General features: G+C 41.7%; 2 protein-coding genes across 3 annotated transcripts in view; both read left to right on the top strand.

Annotated features, from left to right (window-relative positions):
* The first annotated feature begins 589 nt into the window (after positions 1–589).
* LOC121705057 (transcription factor MafG-like) lies at positions 590–7819 on the top strand. Of its 2 annotated transcripts, none has more exons than XM_042085778.1 (3): positions 590–882; positions 4298–4365; positions 4719–7819. In XM_042085778.1, exons 2-3 carry the CDS (start codon positions 4330–4332, stop codon positions 5181–5183), a joined length of 501 nt encoding a protein of 166 aa, XP_041941712.1. In that variant the 5' UTR covers positions 590–882; positions 4298–4329; the 3' UTR covers positions 5184–7819. The 2 variants fall into 2 exon arrangements, with proteins under 2 accessions (XP_041941712.1, XP_041941711.1); XM_042085777.1 differs by having other exon boundaries at positions 4293–4365.
* A 6551-nt stretch (positions 7820–14370) lies between these two features.
* LOC121705816 (ethanolamine-phosphate cytidylyltransferase-like) overlaps positions 14371–17980 on the top strand; it is a 13064-nt gene continuing 9454 nt past the window's right edge. The window contains exon 1 of the mRNA XM_042087063.1: positions 14371–14673. Within this exon, the coding sequence (XP_041942997.1) occupies positions 14555–14673 (119 nt within the window). The 5' untranslated portion in view covers positions 14371–14554. The remainder of the gene's footprint in view (positions 14674–17980) is intronic.

Raw genomic sequence — 17980 nt, 5'->3', positions numbered from 1 at the left:
ACATCTGATGAAGTGCATTTAGGGTAAAAACAATACAATAAAACACAGCTAAAAGAACAAGAACTAAAACATTACAGTAAAAATGTGTCATAATAAATCATTTAAGAATACAGTATTGGAAAGGAGAGGCCTTTGCACTTGGTTATAGATGTTATTTCTAGGAAAGTATTGCACATACTGTCAGAGGTTCACTGGTTCATATGTGTTAAGTGTTCTAATGGCCCATGGTAGAAGCTGTTTTTGAGACTGTCTGAGCTGGAAAGTGGTGGCATAGGCTATAGTCCATACAAAAGAAGAGAGTCGTCTTACTAGTCAAAACCAAAGATTCTAGAGCGGAGCTGTTCTAGAATCTTTGGTCAAAACACTCGCCCTGCTGTTATGGCTCGTTACTGCATCATTTTAACATTAAATTCGCGCATGATTAGGAAATGCATATTGTAGCAAGTTCACGTAAGTTTCGCCTTCCTCACTATATTCGCACGTTGTCGGTATACTTGGTGCAGCTATTATGCTGAGGCATGAGCTCATCGTCTGTGTCATTCGGTACCTGCGATACGTCACCATCACTACATAAATAGGCTACGTCTCCAAACCGAGGGGTTCTTCTCTCTTGTCACTATTGAGCGTAGGCTACTACCGACATCAAGCGTGCAGCAGCGCCGCGTGGGGATTCCCTCAATCAGGAATTAAAAAAAATCACAGTCGACAACACGCGGTAGACTGTAAAATCACGAGCTATGTAGGTGACAGGAAGGGGATGGGAAGAGAAATGTGTCACCAGATCGGTGGCTAAGTGGTCTGCAAGCTCATGCACTCGCGAGCAATTCAGACCTGCTGCTTCATCACATCTTTGTAGCCGCGCCGACATCAGAACCACAGCAGGTAGGGGACGCGCGGTATTGTTCATCCATGCAACGCAAACGGGTATTGTTACTTGTAGTTATAAGTACACTAAAATATATAATTCGGCAGCGTTGGGCAACATTTGGTGTCACCTGTCAGTAGTTGTCTAAATCGTCAAATCCAATTTAAATGTCGAAGGGTCACATAGTCGCATACGCGTTCCTAATGGAATGTATTCACCTGTCATTTGGTAAAGTAGGCTAGTGTGTACAAGACTTTCTATATCGGCGAGTGATTTCTGTGGGATATTTTTTAGTTTCGTGTACGGGGCAATGGATTTTGCTCTTTGGTTTCCTTGCTGATTCATCATGTGGACTGGTTCCAGTTGTTTGGGGAACAGAAGCTTATGGTATATGTAGTCAACTCGGCCTTTCGCTGTGCGTCGCTGTAATGACAGGGTAGAGTTTTGACGGGCAACCATACCTGCCAGCAGGTATTTGAAAGCTGAATTTTCGGGTGAGATTTTGACACTGTCTGCTTAGCTCTATATTAAGACATCAACTAACCTGTTGGTATTAGCATTAATAATAGTTTGTCAATGTTAAGTTGAAATAGGAACAATAGAGTAGGCTAGATACGTTCTAACGCCATTTGATATTGTAAAGGTTTGTTTATTATGTTTAGCTGTGCACTCCCTCTGACCAAAGAACGCGAGTGTGTGTATATGTGAGATGGTGGGTGTGTATGACAGTGAGAGTATGTGCTTCATGTTCTGCTTCTGGGTGTGGAGTAGGGGTATTTTATTTTAGAATAGTTGAGTCCATCTAATGAAAGGTTATGCTTGTAATAACCTGTCTCTCATACCTCTCACTGGTCACTCCTTTGAGGTAAGTGCTTTTGAAAGAGCTGCAGTTTAATGTCACTGGTAGCTTATGCTCTTTAGGTGTAGAGATAAACAATTTTCTGCAGGGCAGGACAGTGTGTGTGTGTGTGTCTGCGTGCGGCTGCCTGCCTGCCCGTGTGTGTGTGTGTCTGTGTGTGTGTGTGTGTGTGTGGCTGCGTGCGGCTGCCTGCCTGCCCGTGTGTGTGTGTGTGTGTGTGTGTATAGAGGGAGGGGTCTGGTGATGAAACTCTTTGCAAGGGTGCATGTTCCCATCAGTTGCAGGGTTATTTTTCTCCTTGCCTCAAACGTGTTGTTTTTTTAATCAGGGGAGGGATTTTTCTCCAACATCACACACATCACATGCAGTCCTTAAGTGTCTGCTTAGCGCTTAGTATATTAAAACAGTAGAGGAGAGGGCTCTTTATCTTTTCTTTAGGCTTTTTTAAATGTGTCTCCATGGAGATTGATGCATCAAATGGATTAGATAAAGCTCGGTGAAACTGGGAGGGATGTTTCCAACATTTTTCTCAACTCCAGAGAAATGCTCATCCCTCTTACTGGTGGTTGCATGAGGGAGAGATAGAGAGAGACAGAGGAGAAGATTGACGGAAGGGTGAGGGTTGGGGGGGGGGGGGGGTAACGGGGGTTTGAGGTGCTTTTATGTAGGTTTTAGTTAAGTTGCATAAGACGTACTGAAACGGATGGATATCATGGGTTATAAAGCTCCAAAGCATTTCATCAGAATTGCATCATGACTGAAAAAAATAAACAAAGACATTCTCACACATGCCATGGGTCTTTCCATTCAATCGATTCCTCTTTGAGGATGTCTGACAGTTTGCCTACAATTTATACAATGAACTAGTGCAATACACTTGCTTCTTTACCAGTGGGCAATGTTTTATTCAGCAAGATTTAAAGAGTTTTGTAGACCATGCCTGCTAGACCAGATGTATAGTTTCTGTTTAAAGTAGACAAGTACAATGCAAATAAAGACATTTTCAATATTATAATTATAATAATAATATTTCAATATTAAATCAATAAGGTACATACATTATTTGCAACTGAATATCTAACACCTGGTGAGTGTTATTGTAGGGTTGGGGTTATTGTGCGTTATTTACTGATCAGACATATCATTCTACTAAAGGTTAAACTAAATATTTCATGCAGCATAAAGATGACATGTAGCCTCCCTCCCATCTGAGTCAGGACTCTGGTCAGCTCCTGCACAGTTACTGTGGAGCTGACCGTGGTGCTGAAATCCAAATGGAAGTAAATGATCACAACGATTGTTGTGTTTTAATACCTCTTCTGATTTTAACAATTACATCAAATACATCAGGCACAAGTGAATTCAATTTGGTTCAGTGTATGATAGATAACCCTATACATGTTTTAACAACTGTTGGTAATTGATATGCTACCGTTATATCGATCACCCTGATCAAAGACCTAGTTGATCTCATATCCCCATGGGTCAGCCATGTTTCAGACTGTGAACAAAAACAAAACAACGGCCAAGGGACAATAGTGTTGTTTCGCCTGCTGGCTCGGTGAGTGGTGGGGATAGGAGAGAGGGGCCATGCCAAACGATGTAATGAGATTTTGTTGGGTTGTGGTCAGTGTCTTAGCTTGTATAATGCTAATGTCAGTTCCTTGATGTGCATTATGTGAGTTGAAGTGTTTGCTGTGCGTGGATGTAAGTGGTGGTATGGTTCACTACCCCCTCTCAGTTGTCTGTGTGTGTGTGTGTGTGTGTGTGTGTGTGAGTGCGTGCGTGCGTGCGTGTGTGTGCGTGCGTGTGTGTGTGTGTGTGTGTGTGTGTGTGTGTGTGTGTGTGTGTGTCTGTCTGTGTGTGTGTGTGTGTGTGTGTGTGTGTGTGTGTGTGTAATTGGTGCTGTGTTCATGATCTGTGCTGAGATCAGGGCTTTTCATGCCCTCCTCTACCCCAACTCCTCCAAATGTGTTGAGAAGGCATTTCTCTCCCCCTCCCCCCTCCCCCCTCCCTCTCTTCCTACTCTCATCAGCTCTGATTTGTCAGCATTATTCTCAACTATTCATAAAAATTCGACTTGCGTCTGCAAAAGATGGCTATGTCACCCTCCCCAACCACTCCAAGACACAACACACACACACACACACACACACACACACACACAACAAAAAAATTCAACTTACATCTGCAAAAGATGTCTGTACTATCCTCCCCATGACATACACACACTCACAGAGAGAGAGAGAGAGAGAGAGAGAGAGAGAATACTTCCTGACACTCCGAGTTTAGCAACAATAGTTACCATTAAACCTCTTGGAATCTTTTACTGACCTGCGTCAGTATAATTTCTTGTTCTTGCAACCTTCTACCTGCAATTAATCTTTATCCCCTGTCTTTCTCCCTCTTCTCCCTTTTCTCTCTTTCTTTCTCCCTCTTCTCCCTCCCTTTCTCCCTCTTCTCCCTCTTCTCCCTCTTCTCTCTTTGTCCTGTCTGTCTGTCTGTCCGTCCTCTCTCACTCTCCTACCCCTGTTCTCTTCACTTTTTCTTACCCCTCTTTCCCCTTAGAGTAGGGTGCAGAGTCTGGAACTGGTGATTTTGTGGCATGAGTACCACACACAAAGCCAGCAAAACACTCAAGGTAACACGTGTGAAGCTGCCTCTTGGCCGTCCTCTTTCTTCTCCTCATTCTTCATTCTTCTCTGTTAATGTCCATCAACATTCTGTCCCTGGTCTTCCCTTTTTCTTCTTCTCTCCTCTCTCCCTGCCATCCTTCCCAGCCGTTTCTTATCAAAACAAATTCCCATGCTCCTCTTCTATTTCCATTAGGCCCTGTTTCTCTTTTAAATCCCGACCTGCTATTTATAACCCTGCTTTTTTTTCCTGACTGCCTCCCCCTCCCTTATACATTCTGCCTATGTCAGACATCCTGTCTTCTTTCTGCACTGAAATAACCCTTGGCTGCTCTTCCTCCATACCTTTCCACCTGGTCAGGTGAAGCGTGAGCCGGGGGCCAATGGCACGTACCTGTGCGACGACGAGCTGGTGTCCATGTCGGTGCGCGAGCTCAACCAGCACCTGCGCGGCCTCACCAAGGAGGAGATCGTGCAGCTGAAGCAGCGGCGGCGCACGCTCAAGAACCGCGGCTACGCGGCCAGCTGCCGCATCAAGCGTGTGACGCAGCGGCAGGAGCTGGAGCGCCAGCGGGAGCAGCTGCAGCAGGAGGTGCGCAAGCTGGCCAGCGAGAACGCCGGCATGCGCCTGGAGCTCGACGTGCTGCGCTCCAAGCTGGAGGCGCTGCAGACTTTCGCCCGGGCCGTGGCCCGCACGCCGCTCAGCCCTCGGGGTCACCTGGCCTCGCCTCCCCCCTCCGCCGCCACGCCGCTCGCGCCCTCGGGCAAGGTGGCCGCCACCAGTGTCATCACCATCATCAAGTCCAAAGTGGAGACGAGGTCATAACCGGGGGGTCGTAGGGGTCAAACTTGAGGTTGTGATCAGACAGGAGGGCTATAGCTGGGGTGGCAGATCTCTACCAAGCAGGACTGGAGAACCTGGGCAGCACAAAGAGCACAATCAACTTGGATAAAGTAGTGTTATGCCAGATCATATTTTCTGGAGTTGTTTCTTCCATCAAGCCAGGTAGCTGTTTCATTTTATTTCTTCATTCCATTGCTGAGTGATGTTTACACATGTCATGTGACCAAGATGAGCAATAATAACAGTATTATGTGGGATACGACCAGCAGGAGTAGTGCTTTATGGCTATTCTGTGATATGACCTGGCAGGCAATACTTTCCCTTTATTTGACAGGACCCCAAAGACATGTCAGTAAAGTATGTCATGGTAAAATCATCTCCGTAATAAATCGAATATGGCATCTCTCAGAACAGCATCCTTGGTATAGTTCAAAGTGTAGTAAATGCCAGGCCTTTTTGACAGATGAGATACGTAGTAATGATGCTTCCATTAAATAAAGCTACCTTTTGATCTCTGTATATCAGAGATTGGGATAGTATGGAGAGTCAGTACCATTGGATGTGTCCTAGTCAAGTTAGTCCACTGGTCTATGTTACTTTGTTTAGTGTCCTCATTTGGAATTTTTAAGTGTTGGTTAATCATTGCGAGTTATACTGATTATATACATGGCAAGTGTTTGTATGCATTCAAAAGAATTTCAAAATACAGCAGAAATGTGCTTATGTTGTAAATCTGGCAGTAATACTGTTTCCATGCTTTAAATCAAATCTCACTTAAATAGATTACCAACTGGTACAAGTGTGTGTAACGTAAGTATAGTTTGTTTATTTTGTCATCCAGTCCTTACAGTTTTTATAGTTCTAAAATTATTAGTTATAAAACATCTGTAAACATTTCCATGCAAGATACATAGTTCAACATAATGTTCACCATTATTTTGCTGTTGTTGTTGTTGTTGCTGTTATTTCAGAAAAGATAGGAAGGAAGTATACCCATCAAAGAAATCCTTAGCTGTTTTTCAGTCTTACCAAAAGTGGCTTATTGAAGTGTTCCAGCTTTCTGTATTGCATAGGTACCTGTTGTGAGGTGACCCGTGATGTGACTTGTGTATGACCTGTGCATGACCTGGTGGCAGAATCGCTCACTGTGCAGTCACTGTAACGACATTTTGCTCTAATATCATTCTACTGTACAGCTAACTACTGTATTATCTGTAGACAAGGTCTGTAGTGTGTGGTTATATTGAGCCCTATGAAGGTAGTAAGATGGCATACTCAAGTTGTTGTAGCATACAAGGTGCCAAATGGCAATCTGTTCACAAGCAAGCGTTGCATAGCAATCAGTACACTTTGCAACACTTAAATAATATGGTTGGTAAAGGCACAACTTGTAGTGAATTGGGTCAAGGACATATAATCCAATTCAAGGTTCATCAAACATGTAACATTTGTCAAAAGATCTGTTTTGGAGCTATGTATTATTTTGATGCCTAACACTAGTTCTGCTCCAGCCAAACCTAAAGGCTGTATCTGCCTATTCACAAAGCCAGTGGACTTCTTCCCCAGGTAAAGGATAATACTGTTTTTTTTTTTTAAATTATGCTACTTCAGAGACAAACAGTTGGCACAGAATGGACGTTATTTTTGTGGTCTGGAGTCATTAAAGGAAATAATTCTTTTGATGGGACTTTCTACTCAATACAGCACTTGTTACCTTTATGATCTAACAATGTTTGTGTTCAACTCTATAGAAATAGGTTGACTTCAAGGTTGATTTCCACTGCTCAATTCTGTGCCCTCTTCTTCTCCCAGACATAGTGTCGCCTGACTGCAGAGTGGGGCTAGACCCATAGCATTGCTGAGAGCACATTTTTATCCAGAAATGTGCATGTAAAGGTCGATCTAAGTTTGGTTGAGTTATTTAAGTTGCTACAGCTCTTCATAACACATGGTCAAAGTGAGGCTGTCCCTTCAGTCTCCTATCCCCTGGTCACTTAGCTGAACCTATGTAAGCCAAATATTGGTGATCCATTCATATTGACGATGCAAGTTGTGTAAATAAACCTCATGACTACCAGATTAAATTTCTAAGCACATCATCAAGAGTGAGGTCACCAGTAAAGTCAGTGATGTTTTACAGTCTTTCTTTTCTTTGTTCATTTCTGAGATCATTTGTAAATAACTGAGTGCCAGTATCTTTATTAATGAAGTGTGAGTAGAGATGTGTGATATTTCTTCTGTATGGGTAATACTGTTCTAGTTTGTTATAGATATTTCAAGATTCGAAAACTGAACATCTTAATGTTTCTGTACTTTATACTGTAGAAAAGTGACTTTTATCTGTCTAAAGGTGATATTGTGTATTCGGATAACACAACTGTGGGTTGGACCAGTTTTCAGAGGTGTGTAAGTTTTGTGTGTCTGCATTATATGTTTGTTCATAAACAGCTGACTTTATTTTCTATATATGATAAATAAAAAGCTTTTGAAATGTACTCAGTAACAGGGTGCCTTAACATGCAACAATCAACTGGGTTTCGCTGACCCACTTTGCCGCTGGTAAAAATAACCAGGGAGGTGACTTTTGGTTAAATCAGACAGTGGTTCAGGAGACTGTGGTCATTCGATGGCACAGATTTGTTCGGTGAGAGCCAGAAAAAGCCAGCGGATGCCCCAGTTTGGGGGTCCTTGGTGGACGCGGCACACAGACTTAATGGGTAGGAGCGGAGCTGGTGGACGTTGAGGTGTGCTTGTCCTAAATCGGAGGGCGCAGAACAAGTCATTTATCCTGCTCTGAGCTGCAGGTAGGTGGAAGCAGACATCCAGACACACACACACACACAAACCGAGAGACACACACACACAGTCTGTTCTGTTGTCGTGAGTATTCCATTCTCCTGTGGCCAATACAGACTCTGTTCCTGACCTTCAAAGGTTTGAGTAAGGTGTCTATGTGCACGAGCAAGGGTGTGTATTTGTATGATTTGTGTACTGCATCCATGTTTATTTGTGTGTGTGTGTGTGAGATTCTATTTGTTGTTGACAAAGGACAGCATTTGTCATTCTTACCCAGTTGCCTGGCCTAGATCTCTCACTGGCAAAGAGAATGAATGAGCCACAAATCTCACATGTATGCAGACCTACACACAAGCACACATGCATGCTCTCACGTTATATTTTATGTTATCATATAACATAGTATGCACTGTCACTAAGGATAAACCTACCAATAGATTATAAGCACAGCTTACATTTATCTTGTTTAATGGCAGGTCCTGATTGACTTTAGCTAGACTTTAGCTATTTGTGTCCTCTTTCAATAGTATACATATTTTCAGCTATGAGATATATTTTCAAATGAATTTATATGCTTTTTTTAATTCAGCAAAACTATTTACCTTATAAGTACATATCTAATACAACTAAGGAGGAAATGTTCCTCGTTTTAAACATTTATACAGAAACTACAATTTGTCATATTAATAGGCATCCATATTTGTTTACATCTGCCTAGGCCTATCTCTACGTGAAGGTTCTGGTCATTTTGTAATTTTGTTCTTCTTTTATGATATTTAAATATGGTGCAATGCAATAATTCTGGGTTCTGAATAGCCTCATTTTGTTATTAGGCTATTTTGTTTTATTTCTTCCCCCATGATGTAATAAATTAATTTATTTGAATGCAGATTTAGGCAAGTGCGTTGTTAATTTCCAAATTGAAATAGGGGTTTGCACAAATGGGTAAGGGACTTGAAAGCTGTATGGTGGTAGGTGGCAGTATCACTTGTGGCAGTATCACTTATGTTGAGAAGTAGAGGGAACCTCCCCAGCTCTGAGCAGCAGGCCAGGTTGGAGGATGCTCTGTGTACACCCGTCTTTACAGATTTGTTGGTGGAGTTAGTTCTGTTGTAATCTTGTCCCAGTGTCTATAGCCAAGTCAAGACCATGCAGTGGTCCCTAAGTATCTTTCTCTCTCTCTCTCCCTCTCTCTCTCTCTCACACACACACACATTTTAATTCTTTATTTGGATAAGTAGGATAAATGTAATAGCAAGACTCTTAAAAAGAGCAGAAGTTTAACTCCATGATGTGCACATTGGTGGTAAAGGTGACACCCGCGTTTCCATATGAAGAGGCTAACAATTATAGCTGACACAGAATATACTTTGTGAATTACTTAGCCTTTTTCTTAGAGAGTCCACAAATCTATAGGCCACGCACGCACCCATTTTATGTTTTTACTTGACGTTACACTTGGACCCACAGTTATTTAGGCCATTACTCAGGCGGTTGATATTTTAACAGTTTTGAGGCATAACAGGTGTCCATGTAAGCATCGAAAGAGCAGCCATTTTCCAGAGTTTGTTGGATTAATTAATTAATACCAAGTCAAGTGTGTGAGGTGAGTGTTTTATGACATATTCCAGTGTTGCACAATGTTTACTGAAGAGAAAACACACAGACACACACACACACACACAAACAGTATATCAGTCGTTGCAATCAAAACAATCCTGTTTTATCCCATTTGGGAGGTCACTGACCTTACAGTCTTTTGCTACAAGGTAAGACTTTAGACTTTAGATAAAGAAGCTATAAATAATCTGCTCTGTAGTGCATTGAGGGAATGATAAGGAGATCGTATACCAGAATTTTCCAATTTATTCTTATATATTTACATCATCATTATTATTATTATTTAGGGGTCCCTATTGCTGCCCCTATTGTTTCTGTACCGTTCATTTTTGGCCAAAATTCTGTAAAAGTCATACTGCAGCCTAAACCGTAACTCCAAAACTCCCAAAGGTGGCGCTATTGGAAAAAAAAGTTAATTATGCTAATTTCTCCTTACCAGATTGACCTAGACTCAAAATTATTTCATAATATTAATCTCTAAACTCAGAATTTTGATATTTTGTTCCATTTCAGAGATATAGGCCAATAAAGTTAGACCACTTAGGCCATTTTTCCTAGATCACCTATATTCCTATAAACCGTAAGTCCTAGAAACTTCACATTTTCAAGTATTGTTACCAGTACCCCCCACTACCCATGACCCAAAATTTGGGGTACTGCACCCAAAGGTGGCGCTCTTGTCAAAAATGCTTATTTGTCCTTACCAGATTGACCTAGACTCAAAATTCTTTCATCATATTAATCTCTACATTCAGATGCATCTTTTTCACCCTGGTCTTATGCTCTAAAAATGTTTACTTTTGCCACAATTTCAGAGAAAAGCCAAACATCATAAAAAGTTTCACAGGCTTCAAAAAATATCAAATCTTCACCAAAATTCTCACAGACAATGTTTAGACAAAGCCTCACAAAAGTTATCAAAAGAATTTGGATATGTTGTTCCATTTCAGAGATATAGACCAATAACGTTCGACCACTCAGCCCATTTCTCCTATATCACCTATATTCCTATATGAGTAATTTTTTTTCCTTGGAGAACAACCATACAACCATCATTATGTGGATACCATTAACAGTGCACATTTTCAGATCTGTACTCTTTTTTATAAAGCCATTAATTCTATTGTCAAATGTATGCTAGGAATTTTCTTGATGTTGTGTGTTTGCCAACACACATTTTCACCATGTGAATGTGACTGCCAAATATGTAGGATTGTCAGTGGCTCAGTGGGATAATGCCTAGTGCTGGTGTTTTGTTAGGTTGAGAGTTCGAATCCCTGGTAGTGCTTTAGGCTCTAGCTCGAATACTATTAGTTATTGAAGATTCACACCATTGAACAGCACCTGAATGACATCAGGCAATCAACATACACAGTCATTAGTAGCCAAGAATCAGAATGCCAAGACACTCTGACATTTAGGGGAACTTCTTTGTTTACTATTTTTCCTTCATCATTAAGTCTATCATATTTATATTTCATCCATTAGTGTTCTCTACAAATGTCTAATTGCCCCAGAATTTCAAAAAGATTTCAGGTGTACTCTTTCAGGAAAGCCCTTCATTTTATTGTGAAATGTATGCTTGGAGTTTTTCTTGTGTGCTTACCAACACACATTTTCACCATGTGAATGTGATTGCCCAATGTGTATGATTGTTAGTGGCTTAGTGGGATAATGCCTTGTAATGGTGTTTCTTAGGTTGAGTGTTCAAATCCCCGTTAGAGCTTTAGGATTTGTCATTTAAGATTCACACCATTGAACAGCACCTGAATGACATCAGTCAATCAACATTCACACTCATCAGTTACCAAGAATCAGAATGCCGGGACTCTCTATTACATTTAGGGGAACTTCTTTGTTTCCTATTTTTCCTTCATCATTACGTCTATCATATTTATATTTCATCCATTAGTGTTCATCTCTACAAATGTCTAATTGCCCCAGAATTTCAAAAAATTGTTCAGATGTACTCTTTTAGGGAAGCCCTTCATTTTATTGTCAAATGTATGCTTGGAGTTTTTCTTGTTGTGTGTTTACCAATACACATTTTTACCATGTGAATGTGACTGGCTAACATGTAGGATTGACAGTGCCTCAGTGGGATAATGCCTTGTACTGGTGATCTTTAGGTTGAGAGTTCAAATCCCACTTGAAGCATTAGTGTTCAAATGCTGTTGGGTTGTGGCGGTTAGCACACTATAACATTACAGCTACTTGTCAATATCGACTTGTAGTGCAAGGCAAGTATAACTGTATAATTATAGGCTGTTTATCTTATTGACTCCAACACAGAACCCCCCCCCTTCACCTACCACCACAAATACAATTCAATTCTCTGGGAAACACTGCCTTCCATTATCAAACCCTTCCTCTTATCCACGACAAATAAATAGTCCTGTAGAATCATGTATTGTTAGAATACTATTGGGTTGTAGAGATTAGCACACTAGAATATATATAAACTTAGGGAGTCTTTTCAAACAATTATTATATTGTTTCTCATTTTCGAATGTACACTTAAATCTGCACAAAGTCCTTGAGGTGAAAGTGCTGTGGAGAAATTGCAGGATTGTTTGGCTCTGCCACTTAACCACGCCCAGTTTACCTGCTGGAAAACCCTGTAGCTTCGGAGCAGGGGCTCAGACCAGGATAAATTGTTTGCTCGCCCTCAGTTCACTCTTTTGTTAATCTCAACCCAGCACTCCAGTGTGTCCTGCTTTGTGTGCGTCTTTGAGTTAACGGAAGTCATCACTTTAATGACCCTCACTATGACTTTTGTGATGTTTATCAGTTTGTAGAGTAGCTCTGCCATCATGTGTGAAGTTAAGGTCTTTGTTTGTTGGTTTGGTGTGTTGGAGTCCCATGTGAGAGATGCATGTGAGAGATGATTAGATGATGTTGGTTGACTTGGGATGTCAAGTATTGTTTAGTTGTACCTTATATAGCCATATGATTTCAGTTTATTGTTGTGAGTTGGGATCTGTACTGATTTACCCCATTTCACTGATTTCTCCATTTTCTGTTTGTTTCCTCTTTGATGCAGCACACATACAAGTAAAGAACAAAAGAACAGATTAATTGAAACTCAAATAAAGTTCACTTTTGTTGCACCGAAACCTGCCATCTCCGTGTCATCACTCCATACCATTTAGCCTTCTGACCGAGGCTCTGCCTGCTCGCCACACACTCACTCTACCTCAACCCACATCGCCCCCTACAGTTCCTTCAGTTTGGTTGAGGAGGTTAGCATACCAGAATAGAATACTGTTAGAATACTGTTGGGTTGTGGAGGTTAGCACACTATAACGTTAGCACAGGGTAATCCTAATTTTATGGATCAAATTTATTCCAATCCAACTCAAAAGTTTTGAACAACACAAAGGTTTTATCCTGATCAAAACCAAGAATAGATTATGTGATCTAATCCAATTTCAGGATCCTTGTTTCCCTTTGAACAACTTTGAACAACAATTTTCAAGATTTGAAATCCGATAGCCGAAATCCGGTAACTGAAATCCGATAACCGAAATCCAATCACGTTTTTTTTTAACAATTGGGCCCAAACAATCGAAACATATGTAAACTAAAAAGCTATGCTACCTCATGTTCATTTTGCTCTGACCCCGTTAAATCACCACCGCTTGCGGTTATATTTATTATTATTAGTTAATAAATGCATAAATAAACAATAAACAGGAAACAAACAAAACTCGGCTAGAAAGACTAAAAACTTGAATGTGTCACCATTACAATACTATTGTCCATCTGTACGCATTGTTCAATATCATCGTCAGTTGCGCAATTTAGCATCCTAGGTAGGAAGTTGTGACAATGTTGAATAGGCTATTGCTTTACTATAATGCAAGAATATAGCCTACATAATTATAATTTCAATATATGAGCTCATGTAAAAATGTAGTCATGCTTACTAATTAAATATAGGCATTTATCACTTCGTTTTGTCAGTCTCACAAATCAGATGTTTTGACGGTTCCGTGGCATTCTGTGAGCGCAGGGCAGACCACACAGTGTCGCCCACGATACTCATGTTTTTCACAAGATGGCGCCAGGGTTACATTATCACAGATAGGCTTATGCAACAAGACTCCAACAATCTAGAAACCAAGCCTGCATGACCTAACAGGTGTAATTTTCAAGGTCACTAGTCCAACATCTGAGGAAGCAGATAATTGTGGCACAGTCGCGCCACAGCTGCCTTAAATTATTTTTAATATGGCCTACATATGGAATAGCCTACAGCGTATAGGCCTATACATCCCAGCTTTCAAATGTCACTAAAACAGCGGATTACAGCTTTTTGTAACAGAAAGAATACCTTATTTGGCTAAAAGTCCTACATCAGAACGATAGTCAAGTGCAGTCTAATTTGAAATGGGTTAGAGTAGGCCTAACTGCCGTGCCCTGAATAAAAAAGCATCTTTAGATAATCGGTCAAGCCTGTTATTTGGACTTTGACGCTGACCATAGGATGTTATCCTATTTTGCGGGCGTTTTGATATAAAGGAGGGGCTGTCCCTTTATAACGTCCATGTCTGACGCATTCTCTTTGCCTTGGCCTACCAAGTAGATCCTGTTTTATTATGTGTTTGTTAAGGAGAAGTCCTTATAAACTATGACGGTCACATGACTGGGGAATCAGGCGAGCGATTATGTAACAACATGTCCGCTGTCTGAGCGAAATCATCGAACCACTCGCTACTCCATGACGCCACTTCCCTGCTAGAGGAGGCGTTGTCCCACACTGAAGCGTCACTCTTCTGCAGAAACCGGCTATAGCGAGGGTACTTAGATACATTACGACGAGCTCTAGGACAGTTAGTGGAGACATAGTAGACCTTCTTGTTTTAGTCTAGTTTAAGTGTCGTGTTTCGTTCAGTTGTTTTATATTTGATAGGTCTGGATCTGAACCGTATACAATGATAAAGAATGGACACCATCAGAACATTCCTGGTAAGGACGCAGGAGCTAACCCGGGCGTCACAGCCTGCAGCCCAGAGAAGCGACGGCGTATTATCCGAGTATGGTGTGATGGATGGTGAGTAATTTGAATATGTCAGCGTTAAGGATATCTGATGTTGGCCCTTAATGCAGCCAAGAAACGCGGTTCTTTCGTGAACTTGAGGAATGTTTTAACATCTTACGTGCGTGCTGTCACCGCATAGACCGGCTATGCACTGCCTATGTGCCCTGTAAAACAAAAATGGTTTAGAAACAGCTTTACACACTTGATTACGACCAGATCCACTGCTGAATACCTGTGAACAAACAAACAAGTATCAACAAGCAAACAAGCGGACAAGAACAATAAAACAAGCCTGACGAATTTAAACACCATTAATCAATCTCAGCCTAGTTGAGCGTAGATGGTCTTGCGATGCGCGCTCAACGTTAATCTGGATCTGAATAGGGATGTCACCAAACCGTGCATCTATACTGTATGTGATGGTGTTTTAGAAGTTGTATAAAGCTCTGTATACTGTCGCCACCGGCTAAATTGAACGAGGCTACATGTCACTCTGGACCTCGATCTCCGCGGTCATCGGGTCCTAGTACACAGGCCACCCCCCTATCCTCACCCTCAAATCCGTCTCAGTAGCTAGGCTACTAGTCTAATCCTAATAGATGTACTGACAGAATGAGATGAAATGGATAACTATATCAATAGCCTACGACAGCCTTCTTCAGCTGGATAACAGTGTTTCAGCAGTGCCATCATAGATGTTCCCATCCTGGTCCACAACCAAGGTATTTTTAGACTGTTATGCTGTTGCTTCATAAAAAGACATGAACGTGACATGACAGGAAGCCAGTGTGGTTATTGACAAGTATGCTAATCCTATTTGATTCCTAGACCACAGTTTTTAAAGAACATGTGGGTGACACTATTTTGTTTAGTGTTAACATGAGTGTATGGAGTGGGTATTTGTTGTTATTTTGTTCGGTGCTGAAATATGCTTAGAGTGATCTAGAAAACCCAGTATCCTACAGTATCCAAGTCTGGGTGCGTTATGTATGCCTGTTTTCAGAAGCAGTGCGTTGAGAAAACATAATATCTATGTGCAGGTGTTGTCTGCAGGTGCAAGCATGAGAGCAGGGTGTGTGAGGGCGCGTGAGGGAGCGTGTGAGCGGGTCCATTAGATGCAAAAATGTGGTGGATTCCTGCGCTGAAGGCCTGGATTACTATGCTTTCTCTGGGAGGATTCTAGCTGGGTCGGGCAGGCCGCCTCTCTGCTGTGTGCTGGAATGTAGCGGAATGTTTGACATGCCAGAATATTAACCGCTGCGATGAGCTCTCACAGAGGGTCTGGGTAAACACACACACAGAGACACTGTACACCTTGTTACCTGATGCAGAAGAAAAAAATACACCCGCTCACACACTCATTCAACCACTCACTCCAAAAGAGCTCATACCACACACATCCTCTCAAAAGTCAATGATGTTGCAAAGATTATATGATATTATTTCATTAAATTATCTAGACTGTTATTCATACACAGCATCCGTTGCAGCACAGTGAACCGTATTATACAGCATTGTCTCCCACTCGTGTAAACACACAGGTAGAGAAGGGTTGGTGCGGCCCTGGGTTTGGCTGCATGGTTTGCAGCTGGACTGAATCTGGGCCTGGTTTCTCCTGGATCCACATCAAAGCAGGTCCAGGCTCAGAGCTGCTCAAAGTGATCAGCTGCTACCTGGATCATTGTTAATTCCCGACTCCAATCAGACCTTTGACTCATGCCTGCCCAAGGCAAAGAGCATCGCATCTTCACAGGTCAAAGACCTCGCACATGTCAGTGACTCATAATAACACTTGCCCAGGACACGTCACGCACTTACACGCACCACAATATTCTATGTACATTGTACCAATGGACTGTGGTCTGTTTCAAGACCTATGCTGCCTCACCATCCTCATCCAAGTATAAAAAGTTAAAGTCCCCCTGTGTGGTGGATTCTCATGCAGTTCAGTCACTGTCAACACAGAAACTCCACCTGAGCTTCACAGTTGAACAACTGAGAGTCTTTTGGAAAAGGCCATTTACAGGAGTTTATGAAAAGAAAAACTTTCCTCATACTTGTGAAAAGGCATTTTAGTACTAAAATGCTTTTTGACAGTGGCACAATAAATGTTATCTTTACAGACTCTAAATAAAAATAGGGCAATGTTTAGAATTAAATCTATTTATAAAATTGCAGTGGAATGTTTTAACTAATTTTAACTGGTCTAAATGATGGCAGGCCATAACATACATAGCTGAGATCAACTGAACAGGAGGCCTCTTTGCAATGGAATACCTGAGACCCCCCCCCCCCAACAGATAAATGGTCTGAGGTCGGTCAGGTGGTGAGTCTGTCCAGTTTGATGAGTATCACCAGTGCTGTCGGGTGACTTACACATGATCATAATTTACCTCCCCTTGCTGGGCCTCTTGTGGGCTGGGCTGGGTGTCTGTTAACCTGAGTGGTTAATATTTCATGCCTGATGCCACTTCTCCACTGATCCTTGCTTGAGGACACACCAGCCCCTAAGAATCTCTGTTCTCTAGTTGCAAACTCCAAGGACAACCACACACACACACACACACTCAGGGACAACACATACGATAGTGTAATAATCAGTGAATATAACTGATAAGTTAATTAAAAGATACACTTGGGTGATATACAATAACACTTTTGCCATTGGTGTGGGCCAAGAGCTAAGAGGGTTATGTAACTAAGTGTGTGTGTGTGTGTGTGTGTGTGTGTGTGTGTGTGTGTGTGTGTGTGTGTGTGTGTGTGTGTGTGAGAGAGATAGATAGATGGGGTGAGAGAGACAAAGAGAGAGAGAGAGAGAGAGAGAGAGAGAGAGAGGTGTGCCCAAGGATAGTTAAGCAGCTGTGTATGAGACTGACCACTGATTTTCAAATGGAGAAGCTGCTGGTGATGTGACTGTGAATCTGCTGCTTTGTTGCACTTTTGCATGTCCATCCCCTAGACTCTCTTCAGGTCAGTCAGGTGATGGCCTCAATGTAACAGATCTCTCACAGAGGGAATAGATCCCACGGTCTCCGTTTTAGCCCATTGCAGAGCCCATTACTGCTCTCCGCTCTTTCTCTCTTTTAAAACCTCACTTGATTTCCAGTCTGCAAGCCCCAAAGGGATTGGACAGTATACAGTATGTTGTGGCCTGTAAACCTCACTTTCATTGGGTTTTAGGTTGTACTGGGACTGAAAAGCTAGGCCTAATTCTCCTTTTTGTCGTGTTTGTTATCTGTCACATATGGAGTGGGCTATAGTGCTCTGTAAGTGTGTTAACAATACACAATCAGAAATTATATATTTAAATAAGTTTAAG

The sequence above is a fragment of the Alosa sapidissima genome, chromosome 3 (assembly GCF_018492685.1).
Source record: "Alosa sapidissima isolate fAloSap1 chromosome 3, fAloSap1.pri, whole genome shotgun sequence".
Taxonomy (NCBI): domain Eukaryota; kingdom Metazoa; phylum Chordata; class Actinopteri; order Clupeiformes; family Clupeidae; genus Alosa; species Alosa sapidissima.
The sequence above is the reverse complement of the archived record's forward strand: the minus strand, read 5'-3'. Positions and strand labels throughout refer to the sequence as shown.

Excerpts from the sequence above, each read along its gene's own strand:
- LOC121705057 (XM_042085778.1), top strand. The coding sequence starts at position 4,330 with ATGAGTACCACACACAAAGCCAGCAAAACACTCAAG. Across the intron at positions 4,366-4,718 it reads AAGCCAGCAAAACACTCAAG|GTGAAGCGTGAGCCGGGGGC; the intron begins GTAACACGTGTG and ends CCACCTGGTCAG.